The sequence below is a fragment of the Saccopteryx bilineata genome, chromosome 11 (assembly GCF_036850765.1).
Source record: "Saccopteryx bilineata isolate mSacBil1 chromosome 11, mSacBil1_pri_phased_curated, whole genome shotgun sequence".
Taxonomy (NCBI): Eukaryota; Metazoa; Chordata; class Mammalia; order Chiroptera; family Emballonuridae; genus Saccopteryx; species Saccopteryx bilineata.
Window position 1 is genome coordinate 68,601,444 of NC_089500.1, and position 21,748 is coordinate 68,623,191.

At 43.0% G+C, this 21,748-nt stretch overlaps 2 protein-coding genes and 1 long non-coding RNA gene across 4 annotated transcripts in view; 2 read left to right on the plus strand and 1 right to left on the minus strand.

Moving 5' to 3' along the window:
- Positions 1-5,605, minus strand: part of CAPZA1 (capping actin protein of muscle Z-line subunit alpha 1) — a 47,452-nt gene extending 41,847 nt beyond the window's left edge. The window contains exon 1 of one of the 2 annotated variants that reach the window (XM_066247584.1): positions 4,931-5,605. In XM_066247584.1, the coding sequence (XP_066103681.1) occupies positions 4,931-4,969 (39 nt within the window). In that variant the 5' untranslated portion in view covers positions 4,970-5,605. The remainder of the gene's footprint in view (positions 1-4,930) is intronic. The other variant, XM_066247583.1, reaches the window with a different exon arrangement.
- On the plus strand, positions 892-1,396 carry LOC136315343 (large ribosomal subunit protein eL42-like). Its single transcript, XM_066246861.1, has 2 exons — positions 892-942; positions 1,142-1,396. The coding sequence occupies exons 1-2, from the start codon at positions 892-894 to the stop codon at positions 1,394-1,396; spliced, it is 306 nt and encodes a 101-aa protein (XP_066102958.1).
- A 41-nt stretch (positions 5,606-5,646) lies between the features above and the next one.
- LOC136315728 (uncharacterized) lies at positions 5,647-21,328 on the plus strand. Its single transcript, XR_010727557.1, has 3 exons — positions 5,647-5,913; positions 16,544-16,597; positions 20,325-21,328. It is a non-coding gene; the product is annotated as an uncharacterized lncRNA (long non-coding RNA).
- The last annotated feature ends 420 nt before the right edge of the window (positions 21,329-21,748 follow it).

Below are 21,748 nucleotides of genomic sequence, written 5' to 3' on the forward strand. Positions count from 1 at the left end.
GTCCCCAAACTTTTTACACAGGGGGCCAGTTCACTGTCCCTCAGTCCGTTGGAGGGCCGTACTATAAAAAAAACTATGAACAAATCCCTATGCACACTGCACATATCTTATTTTAAAGTAAAAAAACAAAACGGGAACAAATATAATATTTAAAATAAAGAACAAGTAAATTTAAATCAACAAACTGACCAGTATTTCAATGGGAACTATGCTCTCACTGACCACCAATGAAAGAGGTGCCTCTTCCGGAAGTGCGGTGGGGGCCAGGTAAATGGCCCTGGGCCCTAGCTTGGGGACCCCTGCTTTTAACCAAAGATTGAGTATCTGAGCTTGTAACTGCTTAGACTTTATGCTCTTGTTGAAGGATTTTATAACAAATTACATGACTACTCAGCAAAGCTAACTGAAAAAGAGAAGACAGAAGAATGGAAGTGTTAGTGCTAATTGATGACTTCTTAGAAAATACCAAGGCAAATAAGCATTAGGGCTTTCTTCATCCAATAAGGATAACAACTCATCTACTAAATTAAAGAGGTAATCAAAATCAAGAAAATCCAGTATAAAAGTGTAAGTATTTTTCATGAGCTCTAACAGGACCATTTTCTATTCACTTAAAACATTTCCTACTTCTCTCGTATATTTTTGATAAAGCTATTTTTCAGAAAGTACCTGAAAGATGTTATCATTTTAAAGCACACAGATTAAAAAAGAAAAGAAAAAAAGCACACAGATCCATTGTTCAGTTATGGTATTTTAGAAGTTGTACCGACATATTTCACTAGTTAGGCTGAAGGGAAAAAATATACTAATCACACTTTTTTTCCAGCCTTAAAACTCTCTCTGCATTTATGTTTTTAAAATGCTGAATCAGCTTTCCATGCTGGTGCAAACATGTTGAACATTCCTAAAACCCGCCTAACTTTATGTAAGAAGTGTGGCAATGCCCGACCTGTAGTGGTGCAGCATATAAAGCACTGATCAGGAACACAGAGGTCGCCAGTTCAAATCCCTGGGCTTGCCCAGTCAAGGCACACAGGAAGCAAATACTATGAGTTTATGCTTCCTGCTTCTCCCCTCTCTTTCTCCGTCCTTTCTCTATAAATCAATAAGTAAAATTTAAAAAAATTAAAAGTGTGGCAAGCATCAACCTCACAAAGGAACACAGTACAAAAAGGGCAAGGATCCTCTCTGCATTCGCAGGGACAGGAAGCAGAGTGGCTATGGTGGGCAGACTAAGCCAATTTTCTGCAAAACGTCTAAAACTACAAAGAAGATTGTGCTGAGGCTTGAATGTGTTGAGCCCACCTGCAGATCAAAGAGAAGGCTGGTTACTAAGAGATGCAAGCATTCTGAACTGGGAGGAGATAAGAGAAAGAGCCAAGAGATCCAGTTCTGAGTTTACTCTTTTGTTTTATTATGTGACAATAAAATCTTGAGGAGAAAGAAATGCTGACTAATGAACTAAAGGAAACAGACATGGGAAGAACCCAACAAGTGGTCATCTTATATTTCCAGTTTCCTAATTATGTTATCTTGCCATTTTGGTCTTAAGCATTAGGAACCAAGTAACTAAAGGGCCTTAGTTAGTTAACTAGAAGAGTCGAGTTCACTCTCAGAAACTGAACGCGAGGATAAAACTAAAGCATAATTTCTACAAGTTATTACACTTTCTACTTCCTGTTTTATGTAGGCAGCTCATCATGACCATTTCAGGTAACAATGCAGAAGTTAAAAAACCCAACTTCCTCTTTATAAAGTGATAAAAACTTCAGCAGTTAGTTATTGACAATGGTTGATATTACGAACTTTTACAAAAATATTTGCAAGGAAATTAGAGAATACCACCACTAAATACACCTCTGGGTTCACTGCTCTCAGAAAATATAGCCAGGATAAAAAGCTATATTAAAATTCATTTGGCATCACGACACATAGGACTTAAAAAAAACCCAAATCAAATGCAGTTGAGGTCTTGGTTAAAAAGAGAAAACAATGTAAACTTTAAGAGTTTCTTTTAGGAAGAATGACCACAAATTAAGGCTAAAATTATCTTTTAAAAATCTGTAATAGTGCCGTGGTAATGAAAATGTTATAAGAATCGCATTTAATGCCTGACCTGTGGTGGCGCAGTGGATAAACCGTCGACCTGGAAATGCCGAGGTTGCCGGTTCGAAACCCTGGGCTTGCCTGGTCAAGGCACATATGGGAGTTGATGATTCCAGCTCCTCCCCCCTGTCTCTCTTTCCTCTCTCTCTCTCTCCCCCTCTTTCTCTCCTCTCTAAAATGAATAAATAAAAATTTTTAAAAAATTAAAAAAAAAGAATCGCATTTAAAGGTTACTGATTGTTTCTGAAGACTGAGATATTTATATCAACAAGTCTTGTTAGGAAAGTACTTTCTCGATTCTTGAATTCAGTTAAAAGCAATCAGAAGCCTCGAGGAAGAAGGGGTATGAAGCTGAGGACAACTGAAAAAATCTTACAAGTCAAAGCCCTTCCTTTCTTTTTACTTACAGATCCACAACACAGAAATACAGGCCAGTTTCATCTCTGTCTCTGAATAAGAATCTAACAGAATTTCATAAATCTCAAGTCATCTGGATTCATCACAACATTTACTGCATCAGTTATTAATTATCCACACCAATGAAGACAATGCAGTTAATCTAAAATCTGTTGACTAAACATGAAATTATGAACATTTTTTGGCAGATTTACCTTATTTTGATTTGCTTACTATGTCATTAAAATTAAGCAACAAAAGAAGTATACTGGGGATAAGAGGCACATGGTCAGATCTGCCATTATAAAATCACTACTGTTACTTAATTAAACACTGTCAATATCCAAGTCATCTTAATCTACACTTTGAAATACATACATATTTTCCCAAGCTTAATTAAAAAGGTATACTAACCCAGTGTCAAAGACAAAAACTTGACAGTACTGGTAAATGGACTATTGTTTCCGCACAATAAACTTTGTTTATTGTTATTTAAATGAACAGAAAATTTTGTTGTAACAATCCCCCTCAACCCCCCAAGTGAGAAGCAGGGAGAGCAAGGAGGGCAAACAAACAGACTCCCTCATGCACCCCACAGGGATCCACCCAGCATGCCCCCCAGGGGTCTTTGCTCTGCTGCAATCCCAGCCATTCTAGCACCTTAGGCAGAGGCCACGTAGCAGTCCTCAGCTCCTGGGCCAACTTTGCTCCAATGGAGCCTTGGCTGTAGGAGGGGAAGAGAGAGACAGAGAGGAAGGAGAGGGGGAAGGGAGGAGAAGCAGGTGGGTGCTTCTCCTGTGTGCCCTGGCCGGGAATCAAACCTGGGACTTCACACGTCAGAGCACACTCTACCACTGAGCCAACCACCCAGAGCTATAATACATTTTTGTTTAAAATAAATGGATTCACAGTTGGGCTTGTTAGCCCATTATTTTCACTGTAATTTTATTTCATCTGAATCATAACTGTTTGCCTTTGAACAAGGATTAATTATAATTTTCTCTCCAGCATCAGTTCACATGAAATGCCTCTCTCCCCCTAACCTTACACATTTATGAAAACTTCCCAAAAAAGCGAAAATTTCATGCTTAAGTGATGTTCAATATTGTGTTTAGCATATTCTTTGGAATTACAAAATGATATGACATACATAGGTGCAGTGTAACAAACTATTCTGTACAGAGGACCCCTGGATCACAAAGTTCCCTCCACCATCCAATCTCTATTTTTGAAGAAAAAAGAAAGAGCCAAGATACATTTAAAGAGCACATTTTCTAAAACCCAGTATAGGAAACAAAAGAATAATTCTTGTCCTATAGCGAGGCATCTAGTGAAATCATTCTAATTTCTGTAGGCCCTAAATATCAAGTAGTAACTGAAAAGCCTGACAAACTGTCAAGAAAGGTATGTAGTTGTCAAATTAAAAAGAAATAGTTATCCCATCTAAAACAGAATATGCTCTTGTATTTAAGGCACTTTTGAAGAAATAAGTACACAAATTGCATACTGACAAACTCAACTCTAATCAAAGACATGCCAGGGGAGCATCAAAGACTCGATGCTTTGTCCAGACTTGAATGTGTGAACATGGGGTTTATTTGTTATATATAGTCTTACTGTTGTAGAGAAAAAAAAAATCGGGCGGCTAATCTTACTCAGTTAACGAGAAACTGAAAACTTATCTCCCAATGATTATCGTTAAGAGGATGGAAGAAGCAGAGATGGGTCACCTCGGGGCCCTATGCACACTCATACAATCAAGGGACTGTCCAGGGAAGAGTGGTGCTCCCATTCTGGACCCAATGTCCTGAGGCTGATACACGTACTTCTGAGAATTAGTTCAGCTCTCTGGTTTGTGACAAAAGCGGTGATGCGTGGTGATGCATGGAGAGGCGGACAGCACAGAGGGACCCCCCTCTCTGTCGAGGAGTCGCGACAGATCATTTCCTGGATAAGGTGGAGCGAAAGGGAAGTTAAGAGGTCACCGTGACCAGGAAGTGGCTCGCCCTAAACTAGCCTCCATCATATCTAAAAATGGTGAGACCGGGTGAGCCCCAACAGCTCAAGGCGTTGAAACAACCGCTGCTCGAACCGTGGCGACATCACCATCGTTCCCTCTCTCAATTACAGAGAAGAGGCCAAAGCCTCGATTCAATACGGGAAAGTTTGCTCTCTGGCTGGAGGGCCACTGGGCTGTGCCTCGGGCCCGGGACGAAAAGAAAGTTGAGAAATGAGGAACTGGGGCCACTGTGAGCAGAAAGGAGGGAAGCCCCTCAAAAGGAAAGCGTCCCAAGTGCCGAAAGCGTATGCCTGCACGGGCGCAGAAGCTTCTTTCTCCCGGGGACCCTCCCGGGGTTCCCTCTGCGGCCGGGTCGGGCCCCCGTTCCTTGTCGCGGGAGGAGGTGAGAGACAGAGGCGCACCCCTTACCTTCTCCTCATCCGACACCCGATCCTCCAAGTCGGCCATGTTGGGCTGCTCTGGCCCAGCCCGGCCCCGGCGCGAGGCAGGCCGGGAAGGAAGCTGAGTGATGGACTCACCGCGGGGGCCGTCGGAAGGACCCGCCCGGAAACGCCGACCCAGAGGGCGCCATGTCAGTTATGGGCGCGGGGAGAGGGGAGGGTCGCGGTGCGTGGGGTGGGGAAATAGCTCCGGGAGCCAGCGCCCAGGAAGTGGCCACGGCCTTAAAGGATTTTACGTCTACTGTCGTTCTGACTGGGTTACATTCACTTCCCCATTCATCAGTGTGGCGCAGGGAGAGTGTTGTGAGGCGCCCGAGCTGCAGCCATCTGCATAGCAGTTGCTACTCCTATAGGTTTCCCAGTACCCGTGATTTCCATGGCAGCCGAGTCCAAAAGGCTACGTGCTGCTCGGCCCCGGCTGGATCGGTAGGTTTTCCCACCCGAGGAAGCGGGTTGAAAGGTGACCCTCCCTCGTATGGAAGCAGAAGCACTTCACTCCGAGGTCCTGTCTCAGGCCAGGTTCTGCAGAGTAGGTGCCGCTATCCGGCCCTTCCCGCCCTCGGAAGGAATAGGTAGCCCCCATATCCTGGGACTGTCCTTCACCTTCCAAATCGGTCCCCGCTCCCCGGGACGCTCAGCCTTCAGAGAGGCCGGCTTCAGGTCCGCCACTATCCCAGGATTCCCGAGTCCCGGTTTCCTGCCCTCCTCCCCTCCCCGCTGCCGGCGCCTGAGCGAGCGGCAAGATGGCGGACGCTGACGGCGCGGGTGCAGCCCCGAGCGCGGCGGCCTCTTCTCCTGCACCTGCTCCGGGTCTGAGCCCGCCGCAGGGCTGGAGGGAGCGGCTGCGGGCCGGGCTGGCGGGGACTGGGGCCTCGCTGTGGTTCGTGGTGGGGCTGGGGCTGCTTTACGCTCTGAGGGTCCCGCTGAGGCTGTGTGAGAATTTGGCAGCGGGTGAGAGACCCAGACTTCCCCGGGGACGGGTGGGGGGCCAGGAGAGGTGCTGGCGGCAAGGGCCACAGGGCAGAGAGTCGGCGGCCAGCGGACGGCTCCGGAGACTGAGTCGCTGGTGCGCGACCAAGTGGCTTCTTTTTCGCGTGGGCCGCGACTCCGCAGCTGACTGTCAAACCCGAGCGGCAGCTCCCGGCTCCTCCCTGGAGCTAAGATCCGCCCTCTCCGTGCTGTCCTCGTTCACCGGGGAAAAGCCACCTGACAAGCTGCAAGCTTCAGGTGGCCCGACAGAGGACAGTACTTGCATACTTGGCTGCAGAATTTATACACCCCCCCCCCATCACCGTTGGTAGGATCCCTGGAAAATCATTCATTTGAGTGTCATCTTGGGGTCCCCAACCCACACCACAAAGATGAGCGCTCCCGGAGCCGAACAGCTAAAAGAAAGAAAAGGCCAACCTCGCCCTGTTTTAAAATATAGTTCTGTCAAGACGTAGTTCTCGTGATATTTTTCTCTGTTGTTTGTGTGGGACTTGATCTTGAGTAATAAAATAGGAAAGGACAGGAAAAAGAATGAGCCGCAAACAGCAGTGGGTTCTTTCTTGAGTTCTTTGTTTCAACATTGGCAGAGAGCTTGCTATGCAGTCGGAGCCGCGGATTAATGGCACGTGGGAAGCGATGATCCCCGTGGGGTTCTGCAAATACTACCCTTAGGCAGTAGTCAGGACAAAGTGGCTGGTGGGGTCCAGGGCCACTTACCATACAATTACAGCGTTTCAGCGCCAACTCTGAACCGCAACCTCAGAACAAGATGGAGGTCTTTCTGTTGCATGATGACTGTGACTGTCAGGACCGTGCTTTATTTTTCTGTAGCAAGAAAAGGCAAATGTCCCCTTTTCTATTCCATGAGATGATGACACGAAAGACTGAGATAATGGAATATATTGGAAGTTTTAGAACATAGGTATTATGTAAATTCAGGTATAACGAACACACTAAAACTAAAGCTAAATGAATTGGCCCTCCGATGCTGTTTCAAGGAGCTCATTTGGTGGTGGTTTTTACACTCAGTGAAGTTTTAACTAGGTACATCATTTACATGAGACTTGTCAATTTTTTTTAAATGTTTATTTTTTTTTTTACAGAGACAGAGAGTGAGTCAGAGAAAGGGATAGACAGGGACAGACAGACAGGAATGGAGAGAGATGAGAAGCATCAATCATTAGTTTTTCATTGCGTGTTGCAACACTTTAGTTGTTCATTGATTGCTTTCTCATATGTGCCTTGACCGTGGGCCTTCAGCAGACCGAGTTACCCCTTGCTGGAGCCAGAGCCAGTGACCCTTGGGTTCAAGCTGCTGAGCTTTTCCTCAAATCAGATGAGCCTGCACTCAAGCAGGTGACCTCGGGGTCTCGAACCTGGGTCCTCTGTATCCCAGTCCGACGCTCTATCCACTGCGCCACCGCCAGGTCAGGCGAGACTTGTTCATTTTTACAAGATTTTCTTTCTAAAACCTAAAATTTATGAGACAACTATTTGAAGTGAAGAATCTGGTCCCGCCTTCCCTTGAGTCAGGTGCAGGAAGTAACTCTCAATTTGTTGCTACTGTCTTTGTTTTATTTGTTTTGTTGATATTTTCCCTCTCTTGCTGATATACCAAATACATACACTGTTTTCTCTCATTTCATTTCAAACGCTGGTTTCTATCTCGCCAAAATAATTACAGAATAGTTTTAAACCTCCTTTGTAATAGGATTGTTTTTAGCTTATCCTTATAGAGTCACAAAAATTCTTAAGTAAGAGTCAGTAGTTTTATTTTCAAAAGCAAGCTAAATCATCTCATTTTGATTTGCTTATTTAACAAATCAACAGAATACAATCTTCCCTTTACAAGTGTGAAAGTAAATTTTTAAAGGGTGGGATATAATGGGACTTAAGCTGAGTTTAACAACTAAATTTTCTCAAATGAATCTCATACTAGATATTAATCCCCTTACGGCACTCCACTCATAAAGACACCTACATATTTGTAACTTTACTTTCAGTTTGCATTTTTTTAATTCATTTTGGCAGTGATAGTACTTTTAAATTTACTGACTCCCAAATTCTATGTGGCACTTTCAGGAACATCTTCTTTGATATCAGGACTAATATTTGTAAGTAATTTCCATTTCCTTCACGCTTTCTGGTTTGTCTAAAGATCAAATCTTTATATGGTTATAATAATTATAAATACATACAGACCAGCATTCTGAAAATGTGGTTATCACTTAACCAGGCGGTGGCGCAGTGAATAGAGCGTCGGAATGGGATGGGGTAGACCCAGGTTCGAGACCCCGAGGTTGCTAGCTTGAGTGGAGGCCCGTCTGGTTTGAGCATGCTCCCCAGCTTAAGCCCAAGGTCACTGGCTCAAGCAAGGAGTCACGAGGTCTGCTGCCCCCCACCTTCTCCCATCAAGGCACATATGAGAAAGCAATTCATGAACAACTAAGGTGCTACAACAAAGAATTGCTGCTTCTCATTTCTCTCCCTTCCTGTTTGTGTGTCCCTCTGAATGTCACAAAAACAAACGTGGTTATCATTTGAAAAACTATTGCATCTCCCCACTTTTAGAGATTGACAGGAATTATTTGCATATAAAAGACTTTTATGCTAAATGGGACCGGGGAGGTAGGTTGTCACCTAAATGCCTGCAAGGCCAAGCTTAGTGCTTGCTAATAAAAATGAGTGAACCTGGTAGAGTGTAAGAATTGAATTCCTTATTTACTTTGAGGGTTGGGTAAACTAGACAATGTATGCTCCTTCCAGAAGGGGCTAAAGCTGATTGTTGCCATAGAGACGTGCAAACCAATTATTGCCAGATCTTAACGTTTTAAAAAACTTGATTTTAGAGTGGAAGAACGGTAGGGAGAGGGAGAGAGACATCGATTTGTTGTTCCAACTTTTTATGTGTTCATTGGCTTGATTCTTGTGTGTGTCCTGACTGGGGATCAAATCAGCCACCTTTGCATATTGGGATGATGCACTAACCAACTGAACTACCCTGCTAGGCCCGTTAGCATATTTTTAAAAATTAATTTTAATGAGGTGACATTGATAAATCAGGGTACATATGTTCAGAGAAAACATTTCCACTGTTAGTATTTTTAATTTAATTTTTTTAAATTTTATAACCTTTATTAACACTCCTAGGGACTAGTGTTTTCTAGAATAAACTTTGGTAATTACTGCTACACATAAAATCTTTGGAAGTATTACTGCATGCACGGACCATGAATATTTTTTGTTCTCACCTCTAGGTGGTTGCTCTCCAGCTGTATGGAAAGAACAGCATTTGTATTGGAGTGTTTTGGTTTTGTCCTTTTTTATAAGGACTAACCCTTGACTGCTTTGTTTAAGTGAAATGCCGGACAAGAGATTTTTCTCTTGACTTAAAAAAAAAATTGAGGAACTCAGGATGAAAACTATGCGTTAATACAAACCTCAAAATATTTTATTTTTAAAGTCCACTCATAATTAAATATATTTTAGCATATTTAATCATTAGCATATGTCTAGCCTGACCAGGCGGTGGCACAGTGGATAGAGCGTCAGACTGGGATGTGGAAGACCTAGGTTAGAGACCCCGAGGTTGCCAGATTGAGCGCGGGCTCATCTGGCTTGAGCAAAAAGCTCGCCAGCTTGGATCCAAGGTCGCTGGCTCGAGCAAGGGGTTATTCGGTCTGCTGAAGGCCCGTAGTCAAGGCACATATGAGAAAGCAATCAATGAACAACTAAGGTGTCGCAATGCGCGACGAAAAACTAATGATTGATGCTTCTCATATCTCCGTTCCTGTTGTGTGTCCCTGTCTATCCCTCACTCTGACTCTCTCTCTGTCTCTGTAAAAAAAATAAAATAAAATTAAAAAAAAAATAGCATATGTCTAAATAAAGAAAATATCTTTAAACACCTGATGAAGTAGGAAAAGCATTAATCTTAGAACTAGAAGATATGATTTTAAGGCTTGACTCTACCACTTACTGGCTGATAACTTTGGGCAAGTCACAAAAATTCTATGATTCTTAATTTCCTGATTCATCAAGAGGATGGGTGGGGAAACATATATTATACATATTATCTTTTTAAACCAAAGTTTTAATGCTAGAAAATTGAAGTAACATTTTAAAGGTTAAATTGTGTCCTTGTTCTTGGAATACTGGTGATTTTACATTAGGAAAGGTTATTATGTTTATAATTTCTTCTCCCACTGGGACTTAGGAAACTTATACACACAGACTCTCTCCTACATATACAGGTACACTGAGGTACGTTCGGGAGGCGGCCCTGTAATGGTTAGAAGCTCTGATGTCAGGCAGACCTGAGTAAGAACCCCAGCTGTACCAAGTACTGGTGGGGGGAACCAGAGCTAGTTATTTTTTATTTTTATTTTTTCCACTTTTCTGAAGCTGGAAACAGGGAGAGACAGTCAGACAGACTCCCGCATGCGCCCGACCGGGATCCACCCGGCACGCCCACCAGGGGCTACGCTCTGCCCACCAGGGGGCGATGCTCTGCCCATCCTGGGTGTCGCCATGTTGCGACCAGAGCCACTCTAGCGCCTGAGGCAGAGGCCACAGAGCCATCCCCAGCGCCCGGGCCATCTTTGCTCCAATGGAGCCTTGGCTGCGGGAGGGGAAGAGAGAGACAGAGAGGAAAGCGCGGCGGCGGAGGGGTGGAGAAGCAAATGGGCGCTTCTCCTGTGTGCCCTGGCTGGGAATCGAACCCGGGTCCTCCGCACGCTAGGCCGACGCTCTACCGCTGAGCCAACCGGCCAGGGCTCAGAGCTAGTTATTTAAAGCTGAAATAAGTGACCGCTCTGCACTGAGTTGTGAGGATTATTTATTTATTTATTGTATTTTTCTGAAGTTAGAAATGGGGTGGCAGTCAGACAGACTCCCGCATGTGCCCAACCGGGATCCACCCGGCATGCCCACCAGGGGGCAATGTTCTGCCCATCTGGGGCCTTGCTCTGTTGCAACCAGAGACATTCTAGGGCCTGAGGCAGAAGCCCTGGAGCCATCCTCAGCGCCCGGGCCAAATTTACTCCAATGGAGCCTTGGCTGCGGGAGGGGAAAAGAGAAACAGAGAGGAGGATAGGTGGAGAACAGATGGGCGCTTCTCCTGTGTGCCCTGGGCGGGAATTGAACCCGGGACTTCTGCACGCCACGCCGATGTTCTACCACTGAGCCAACCGGCCAGGACCAGTTGTGAGGATTTAAGGACATACTGCATGTAAAGAACTTGGGACAATGCTTGATAAGTATTAGCAATTATTATCATTGTTCATTTGTGTTATAAGGTTGACTCAAAAGGTAAAGAAGACTAATATATTAATAAAAACCACAAACAATTCAGAGAGTAAAGGACAGTTTGTCATGGTTGCCTTTGTGATTACTGTCCCTGACTGTGATCCAGTATCAATCTTTTCTGTGACATGAAAAATTTCTGCTTTTGTGATTCCCTCATTTTTTGGTTTTTTTTTTTAAACAGGCACAGAGAAAGAGAGTCAGAGAGAGGGTTATATAGGGACAGACAGACAGGAATGGAGAGATGAGAAGAATCAATCATCAGTTTTTTGTTGTGACACCTTAGTTGTTCATTGATTGCTTTCTCATATGTGCCTTGACCGCGGGCCTTCAACAGACCAAGTAACCCCTTGCTCAAGCCAGCGACCTTGGGTCCAACCTGGTGAGTTTTTGCTCAAACCAGATGAGCCGTGCTCAAGCTGGTGTCCTCGGGATCTTGAAACTGGGTCCACTGCATCCCAATCCGACGCCCTATCCATTGCGGAACCGCCTGGTCAGGCCCTCTTGTTTTTTTTTTGTTTTTTTTCCATTTTTCTGAAGCTGGAAACAGGGAGAGACAGTCAGACAGACTCCCGCATGCACCCGACCGGGATCCACCCGGCACGCCCAGCAGGGGGCGACGCTCTGTCCACCAGGGGGCGATGCTCTGCCCATTCTGGGCGTCGCCATGTTGCGACCAGAGCCACTCTAGCGCCTGGGGCAGAGGCCACAGAGCCATCCCCAGCGCCAAGGCCATCTTTGCTCCAATGGAGCCTTGGCTGCGGGAGGGGAAGAGAGAGACAGAGAGGAAAGCGCGGCGGAGGGGTGGAGAAGCAAATGGGCGCTTCTCCTATGTGCCCTGGCCGGGAATCGAACCCGGGTCCTCCGCACGCTAGGCCGACGCCCTACCGCTGAGCCAACCGGCCAGGGCCAGGCCCTCTTGTTTTAAAGAAGTTTCATCCCACTTCTTTGTAAAACATTATGAAAGAGGCCAAACAACAACCGTATTGGTGGTGATTTAACTGGCTGCTAACTCAGTAAAAGTGAGCAGGAAGAGACTCCATTCTATACTGAGCATAGAATATTAGTTGCATGATAGAAAAAAACCTGCTCCTCGATGTCCAGCACTGTCCTGTAAATATTACAGCATTTACTCAGTGGAGTAATTGGGCTGCAGTGCAGTGCAAAATGACTTCATACCTCGGCATCTTGGTAACATATTTGTTCTATTCTTTACTGAAGCAGAAAAGAGGTAACATTCGTAAAGGTTTAAAAACTGATTTCTGGCCCTGGCCGGTTGGCTCAGCGGTAGAGCGTCGGCCTGTGGTGCGGGGGACTCGAATTCGATTCCTGGCCAGGACACATAGGAGAAGCGCCCATTTGCTTCTCCACAACCCCCCTCCTTCTTCTGTGTCTCTCCCTTCCCCTCCCGCAGCCAGGGCTCCATTGGAGCAAAGATGGCCCGGGCACTGGGGATGGCTCCTTGGCCTCTGCCCCAGGCGCTAGAGTGGCTCTGGTCGCGGCAGAGCGACGCCCTGGAGGGGCTGCGCATCGACCCCTGGTGGGCAGAGCTTCGCCCCTGGTGGGTGTGCCAGGTGGATCTCGGTTGGGCACATGCGGGAGTCTGTCTCTTCCCGTTTCCAGCTTAAGAAAAATACAAAAAAAAAATAAAAATAAAAAATAAATAAAAACTGATTTCTGTGTGTGTGTGATGGCCTTTGTGATCATAGCAAAAGAGTTTTTAAAAAGATTAAATTTTTTTAAGTAGTTGTGAATGTCTTTGCTTATCTTTAAATAAAGTAATACATTTGTCCACTACATTTGGCATGAGAATAGTCTGTTGACGTTTTAAGGATATGGTCCATGAATGAAAGGAAAAAGATATTGACGTTATTTTACATTAAAAATATAGAAAGTAGTTACTGTTTTGAACTATTTTAATCTATAAAGTCTCTGATTGATTAATATTGATTATTCATCCAACATATATTAATAGAGAGCCTTTTTTCTCTTAGGCACTCTTTCAGATGTTGGGGATACCATGGTAAGCAGGCAGACACACAGTCTGCCCTCATGAAATGTGATCAGTAGGTCATTATGGATGTTGATTCATTCATTTGTCAGTGTTTTTTTATTGACTATTCACTGAGTGTCACACCCTGTTTCTGAGCACTGGGCTTACAGCACTGAACAAAGTAGAAAAAAATCCTGTCCTTGTGGAACTTACCTTATATAGAGCAATATACAATAAAGATACAAAAGTGAAACAAATAGTATGTTCTCTCTGTTAGTGGCAAGTGCTAAAGGAGAAAATGAAGAAGAAAGAGGCATTTGAGGAGTCGAGTCAGAGGAGGAGGTTGGAATTTTAGACAGGGAAGCCAGGGAAGGCTACACTGAAACAGTGATTCTTTGGTAAAACTGTGAAAGAAATGAGGAAGCTAGCTGTGTTGTTTGTGTTACTTCTTCCTGAAGGAGTAGTATGCTTGGGAGCTTGAAGAATAGCAATATAAAGTTAGTTGCTTAACTAACGATTACAAATAAAAAGATTACTCTGAAAGAAAAACACGAGAGTCAATGGGAGTACAGCTTTCTGTTCTGTGGAATCAGGGAAAGTTCCCCAAGGATGTGTCATTTAAGCTGCAACCCACAGGAGCCAGGGATATGAGAAGGTTGGAGTGTCTTGGTATGAAACATTCTGCCAATTCAGCACAGAGCTGCTTTTGATTCCTCTTTTTGTAACAGTGATAAACCATGGAAACAGAAAGAAGTGACTCTCCAGATTTTTAAATGGTTCATAGTTGGAATCAACCTGACTCTTTTTTTTTTTTTTAAAGGTTTTTTTTTGTGTGTGTTTTTTTTAAAGGTTATTTTTTCTTTTAACTTTATTTATTCATTCTGGAGAGAAGAGAGAGAGGGAGAGAGAAAGGGGGAGGAGCAGGAAGCATCAACTCCCATACGTGCCTTGACCAGGCAAGCCCAGGGGATCGAACCAGTGACCTCAGTGTTCCAGGCCAGCACTTTTATCCCACTGCGCCACCACAGGCCAGGCATCAACCTGACTCTTAACCTGCATTATTAATACTGCCAAATACTGGCAAAGTACTGTTATGCTCAAAGGCACATATGCCAGACCAAGTGGTGGCGCAGTGGATACAGTGTCAACCTGGGACACGGACAACCCAGGTTTGAAACCCTGAGGTCACCAGTTTGAGGTTGGGCTCATCCAGCTTGAGCGAGGGCTCACCAGCTTGAGCACAGGGTCACTGGCTTGAGTGTGGGATCACAGACATGACCCTATGGTCACTGGCTTATGCCCAAAGGTCGCTGACTCTAAGCCCAAGGTCTCTGGCTTGAGACCAAGATCGCTGCCTGGAGCAAGGGGTCACTGGCTCAGCTGAGCCCTCTGGTCAAGGCACGTATGAGAAACCAATCATTGAACAATTAAGGTGCCATAACTACAAATTGATGCTTCTCATCTCTCTTCCTTCCTTTCTGTACCTCTCTCTCTGTCTCTCTTTTGTCTAAAAAAAAAAAAAGATTTTAAGGAGAGTGGAAAGAGAGGGAGAGAGACAGAAACATTGTTCTGTTTCTGTATGTGCCCTGACAAGGAATCAACAAAGTGAGTGGCTTCTTGCTCAAGCCAGCAAACTTGGGTTCAAGTTGGTGAGTCTTGCTCAAACCAGATGAGCCCGCACTCATGCCAGCAACCTCAAGGTTTCGAACCTGAGTACTCCGTGTCTCAGTCTCTCGCTCTGTCCACTGCTTCACTGCCTGGTCAGGCTGGGAAAGCCAATTTTAAATTAATACTCCCAAGCTCTCTTTAGAGTTCTAGAGTCACGTTTCTAACTTTGCTAGAAATCTCTTCTTGTGGTGGCCTCCTGAACTCACTCTATCCAAAATGAAACTATTTTCTTCCAATAAGCCTCTTCACAATCCTAAAATCTGTTAATGGGCCTGACCAGGCGGTGGCGCAGTGGATAGAGCGTCGGACTGGGATGCGGAGGACCCAGGTTCGAGACCTTGATGTCGCCAGCTTGAGCGCAGGCTCATCTGGCTTGAGCAAGAGCTCACCACCTTGAACCCAAGGTCGCTGGCTCCAGCAAGGGGTTGCTCGGTCTGCTGGAGGCCCACGGTTAAGGCACATATGAGAGAGCAATCAATGAATAACTAAGGTGTCGCAACGCGCAATGAAAAGCTAATGATTGATGCTTCTCATCTCTCTCCATTCCTGTCTGTCTGTCCCTGACTATCCTTCTCTCTGACTCACTCTCTGTCTCTGTAAAAATAATTAATTAAAAAAAATCTGTTAATGGTTCCCAATTCCCATACTAGAAGACTTTGAGTTGTTTCAGATTATATCTCTTACTTCCCCTTCCTTCTCCACACTCTGCTGTGTGGTTGTTTATTTTTTTAATTTTTATTTATTTATTTTTTACAGAGACAGTAAGTCAGAGTGAGGGATAGACAGGGACAGACAGACAGGTACGGAGAGAGTTGAGAAGCATCAATCATTAGTTTTTCATTGCCATTGCAACACCTTAGTTGTTCATTGATTGCTTTCTCATATGGGCCTTGACCGCGGGCCTTCAGCAGACCGAGTTACCCCTTGCTGGAGCCAGCGACCTTGGATTCAAGCTGGTGGGCTTTTCCTCAAAGGAGATGAACCTGCACTCAAGCTGGCGACCTAGGGGTCTCGAACCCAGGTCCTCTGCATCCCAGTCCGACGCTCTATCCACTGCACCACCGCCTGGTCAGGCTGCTGTGTGGTTTTATGATACTTCATCCACATAAGATATCTTGGGAACGTTCAACTCATGTTTTACAGTGATTGTCAGTTCAAATGACACCTTTCTAAAGACTTTTCTAATTTCCCCAGAGCAAAATTAATCACTTAGTGTTTTTCTATTGGAACAAAACCTATCTTTACATTTATCATACAGGTTAGGTGGTAGTTTACATGACTAACTCTCATGCTACATTCAATTCATTTAAAGAAGTTAGTTTCAAATGTTGTGCTACACTCCAGAAATAAGTGTAAAGATGAACGTTTTAATATCACATTATAATATGGAAAGTGGTATACTTGAAATATGAACCAGATGCTGTGAAGACAGAAATAAGGCAATGACTAGATGTCATTGTATGCTCAGTGACGGCGGGGACGATCTGTGCCTAATCTGCCTTTGTGCTATCAGTGGTTTGCACTGTACTCAACATACAATGACTACACAGTAAATGCCAGTGAATTAAGATTTAACTGCATTGAATTAAACTGTCTCATTTCCTCTGGTTTTCCTTTGTTTTGTAGAATGCAGGTATGGCGAAACCCTCTAAACCTTTTCAGAGGAGCAGAATATAGGAGGTATTACATTTTGTTTTCAGTATAAGTATGACATTGGTTTTGAAGTAAAAGTATTATGAAAACACTTATTTTTATAAATATTTCAGCTTTTCTAGTTGGAGATACTGATATATGAAATGGTAAAATGATTACCCCTAAGTCTGTTTGGCAGCATCTTGATTATATTTATTTTATAATCATGAGGAACATTGCTTCAAACCATATGTACATAATACATAATAAGTATACATTTGGTCCCTGGTTGACGGCACAAAACCTTTTTAAAAATTTATGAGCTTGAGAAATAATTAAAAATGTCACTATATTCTTATGCATATATGCTCCATTTCAAAATTTATTTGTCAGTTCACTAGGTAATGCCAATCTGAATATGAATGTGAACTTCATTTGTGCAAAAGTATAGGATGTAGTGTTTTTACTCTTTTTAGGATGTAGTGTTTTTATATTGCCATTTTCCATCTGCTATATAATGTGAACATTTCTTTCCTGGGTTTTACAGTAAATTTAAAAATCTTTTTTTTTTTTTCTTTGTATTTTTCTGAAGCTGGAAACAGGGAGAGACAGACAGACTCCTGCATGCGCCCGACCGGGATCCACCTGGCACGCCCACCAGGGGCTACGCTCTGCCCACCAGGGGGCAATGCTCTGCCCCTCCGGGGCGTGGCTCTGTTATGACCAGAGCACTCTAGCGCCTGGGGCAGAAGCCAAAGAACCATCCCCAGCGCCCGGGCCATCCTTACTCCAATGGAGGCTCGGCTGCGGGAGGGGAAGAGAGAGACACAGAGGAAGGTGCGGCGGAGGGGTGGAGAAGCAAATGCGCGCCTCTCCTATGTGCCCTGGCCGGGAATCAAACCCGGATCCCCCGCATGCCAGGCCGACGCTCTACCGCTGAGCCAACCGGCCAGGGCCAAAACATTTTTTTTTTTTCAGAGACAGAGTCAGAGAAAGGGATAGACAGACAGGAACGGAGAGAGATGAGAAGCATCAATCATTAGTTTTTCGTTGAGATACCTTAGTTGTTCATTGATTGCTTTCTCATATGTGCCTTGACCGTGGGCCTTCAGCAGACCGAGTAACCCCTTGCTCAAGTCACTGTCCTTGGCTTTGCTCAAACCAGATGAGCCTGTACTCAAGCTGGCGACCTTAGGGTCTCAAACCTGGGTCCTCCGCATCCCAGTCGGACGCTCTATCCACTGCACCACTGCCTGGTCAAGCAAAACATTTTTTTTTAAATATTTATTTTTATTTTATTTATTCATTTTAGAAAGGAGAGAGAGAGGGAGAGAGAGAGAGAAACAGAGAGAGAGAAGGGGGAGGAGCACGAAGCATCAACTCCCATATGTGCTTGACCAGGCAAGCCCAGGGTTTCGAACCGGGGACCTCAGCATTACCAGGTCAACGCTTTATCCACTGCGCCACCACAGGTCAGGCCAAAACATTTTTTGAATCATATGACCAAAGATACTTTACTTTCAGAAAGGCTGTTTCACCTAAAGGTAGACTGGGCATGATTAAATTCACTGAACAAGAAACATGTGTCTGCTCTGTATGGGCGCTATGTAAAATGATGGGGATACTAAATGAATGAGCAATAATCCCTGTGTTTAAAGCCTTAATAGCGTAGGACAGTCTGTCCTGGGAAGTGAAAACTAGGCTTTTATGAGATGCCATTAGCCTATATTAAGGAGTTCTGCAAGAGACAGGTCCTTGAACTTCTCACTGTGTTTATTAAAAAGTTTTTAGGCTATTCCTTGTTATGTTATACAGTGTCTACTTCACCAGGGGTTCAAAGAGAAATTTCTTATCTTAGTATCAGAAACACTTGTGCTTCTTTTGAATGATTACTTTGTCTTAAAGTAAAAGTCTAAATTGTAATAATAATAATTATGTGGTTCTAGAAAGCTTAAAGTCATGTTGTAGCCAAACGTAGCAAGTATATGCATTTTATATGTTAGCCTCATTCCAGACTACTTTATGGCCTAATCTTGGTTTTTACTGTACTGAATTTTGAAAATTTACTTCTAGCTTATGTTATTGTTTCATCAAACTATTTAAACTTGTAGTTTAACTGCTTTAAGTCATTTTGGAAATAATGTTGATTGTTAATAAACATTTTTTATGGTTTTAGAATATGTAGCAAAACTGCTAAATGCACAAGGATTTGCTTTTTCTTTTTAGGATAATTTCTTGCAAAATAGCTAAAAATTTTAAATGGCAAGGCAACTCATACTATTAAATAGCTTACATCTTTAATCACTTATGTAAATAATACTTACAATGTGCTTTCCAAGTGCTTATTTTTAAGATTATAAAATGTATGTGTATTAACTGTAGGAGATGGGAAAATAAAGAGATGCATGAAAAAGAAAGTAAAAAGAACCTCTTCTTACCACTGAGTAATAACTGCTATTTGGATTTCCATCCATCTCTTTTCTATATGCATATATAGAAGCAAACCTGAACACCCCACAGAATTTATTCAAAACATAATTTTTAATGTTTGTAGTTAAGTGTACGTTGCCATCTGCTTCCCTGTCTGGACTATAGATTATATTTCACAGTTAACATTTGCACTAGAAGGATATCTTTATACATAAATATTTAACCACATAGATGATTATTTCCTTAGGGTTCATTTGGAGCACAGGGATTACTGAATTAAGGGGCGTGAACAATTTCCCCCCATTTCCTTTCATCTTCTCTTTTTTTGATTATGGAAAATTTAAAAAACAAACTAAAGTAGAGATGATGGTATAATTAACATAACATACATACCCATCCCCTATCTAGGTGTGAATATTTTTAAGACTGGATAGATATTACCTAATTGATTTCTGGAACCAGAAATGTCAATACCAATTCACATTTATACCAGCAGTTATGTGTGAGTCTTTATCCCAACTGACAACATGTATGTCTTTCGTCAATTTGATAGGTGAAAAATAAGAATGATTTTTTTATTTGCCATTTATTATTTACTAATGAGATGACATATTAAAAATGTATTTATTAGCCAGTCTGTTGTTAACTTATTATTATTGTTGGTCTCAGAAGGATACATAAGTTAGTATTTCTAATATATTAACGCATGAAAAAGTTCTTCTTTGCTCTTATGCTTTGCAAGCCCTTTACTATCCTGTGTGTGTGTGTGTGTGTGTGTGTATGTGACAGAAACAGAGAAAAAGATAGGGACAGAGAAGACGGGAGAGGGATGAGAAGCATCAGTTATTCGTTGTGGCTCCTTAGTTGTTCATTGACTGCTTTCTCATATGTGCCTTGACCTGCGTGACTGGCCCACCACAAAAGCTGGAACGCCGACTAGTGGGTGGGAGGGACCAGGTTGACCAGCACTGCAGAAGTGGACAGTTTTTATAAAAAGGTTCACCATCATAGTTCGAATTAGTTTATACAGGTTACCTCTTTTGTTTTACTAATTATAATAAGCTTTTAAAACATCCTGGCCCTGGCTCAGTTGGTTAGAGCATCGTTGACACCAAGGTTCCTGGTTCCATCACTAGTCAGGGCACAATCAAGAATCAACCAATGAATGCATAAATAAGTGGAACAACAAATTGATGTTCCTCCCTCTTGCTCTAAAGTCAATTAATAAAATAGATTAAACATCTTGAAATAGAATTTTTATCCTATATTTTGAATTTTAAATAGTGTCTGTCATAGTAAAGCAATGCTCTCTCATGTTCATGTTACCTATTTTCTTGTGTTTTAGTAAAGATACACTTGGGTGACAGGTAAAGAGCCACTTATATACTATGACATGAATTTGTCACCTCAGGATTATCAGACCTTCTTCACCTGTAACACGTACTTTTTTACGTCCTTCAGACAAAGGTATGTGTCATCTCTGTTCATGGGGTAAGCAGTGGTCATAAAAAATATTTTAAAAGTTCTTTGTAGTTACTTATTACAATATACAAAGTTATTTGGCTTAGATTTGTTTGCATTATTGATAAGAAACCAGATTAAATTGAAATTATAAGTGTAAACCAGACTATGACAGTACTTTTCCTTCTTATAAATAATTTAAAGGATTTTATTAAAATATTGCTTCTAGCCCTGGCCAGTTAGCTCAGTGGTAGAGCGTCGGCCTGGTTGCAGGAGTCCTGCGTTAGATTCCTGGCCAGGGCACACAGGGGAAGCGCCCATCTGCTTCTCCACCCCTCTCCCTCTCCTTCCTCTCTGTCTCTCTCTTCCCCTCCGGCAGCTAAGGCTCCATTGGAGCAAAGTTTGCCCAGGCGCTGGGGATGGCTCTGTGGCCTCTGCCTCAGGCGCTAGAATGGCTCTGATTGCAGCAGAGCATCTCCCCCTGGTGGGCGTGCCGGGTGGATCCCGGTCGGGCACATGCGGGAGTCTGTCTGACTGCCTCCCCATTTCCAACTTCAGAAAAATACAAAAAAAAAATTGCTTCTATTATAAAAATCTTTCAGATCAAAAAAAGTGACAGCTAATGCAGAGAAAAATGTACCGTTTTGGTGTGGGAAATTAACATCTGCTATTATACATAAAAGATTTAGACAAAGTATAAACAGTGGGGCATGGCATGTAGAAAAAAAGGGGCATAATTTCATCCCAGTCATAAGTTAGAGGTGCAGATAAGTGGTGGGAGATCCTAGAAATGTGTGTCTCATGCTCTCCAAGCTTTTCACTATAGAGAGGGTATTGGGACTCTTATACGTATGGTTTAAAGACAGACATCACATTTCTAAGTTGATATCATAAGGTTAAATAATTGCAAAGAATGTGATACTTGAAATAAAAACAAACGTTTAAAAATAAAACTAGAACACCTGATATTTAAATACATCTCAAGCAATGTAATGACTCAAAACCCACCATTATCCATTGAAAAGTACACAAACAAATACTCTTTAACTGTAATACATTTTATAGGAATCTTTATGTTCTGGAATTTCTATCCATCTCACACTTCATGATTTATTTTTTTATTGATTTAAATTTATTGTTTACATAGATTCAAGTGTCCCACCGTATACATCCTACCGCACCCCTGAATTCCCCTCAACATCCTTCTTGCCCCCTCCCCCAAAACCCTCCCCGCTTTCCTCCAGGATTTGCTCTTCTGCTCTCTATAATGCTGTTATGTATATATAATTTCACCAAGCTCTTTCCCTT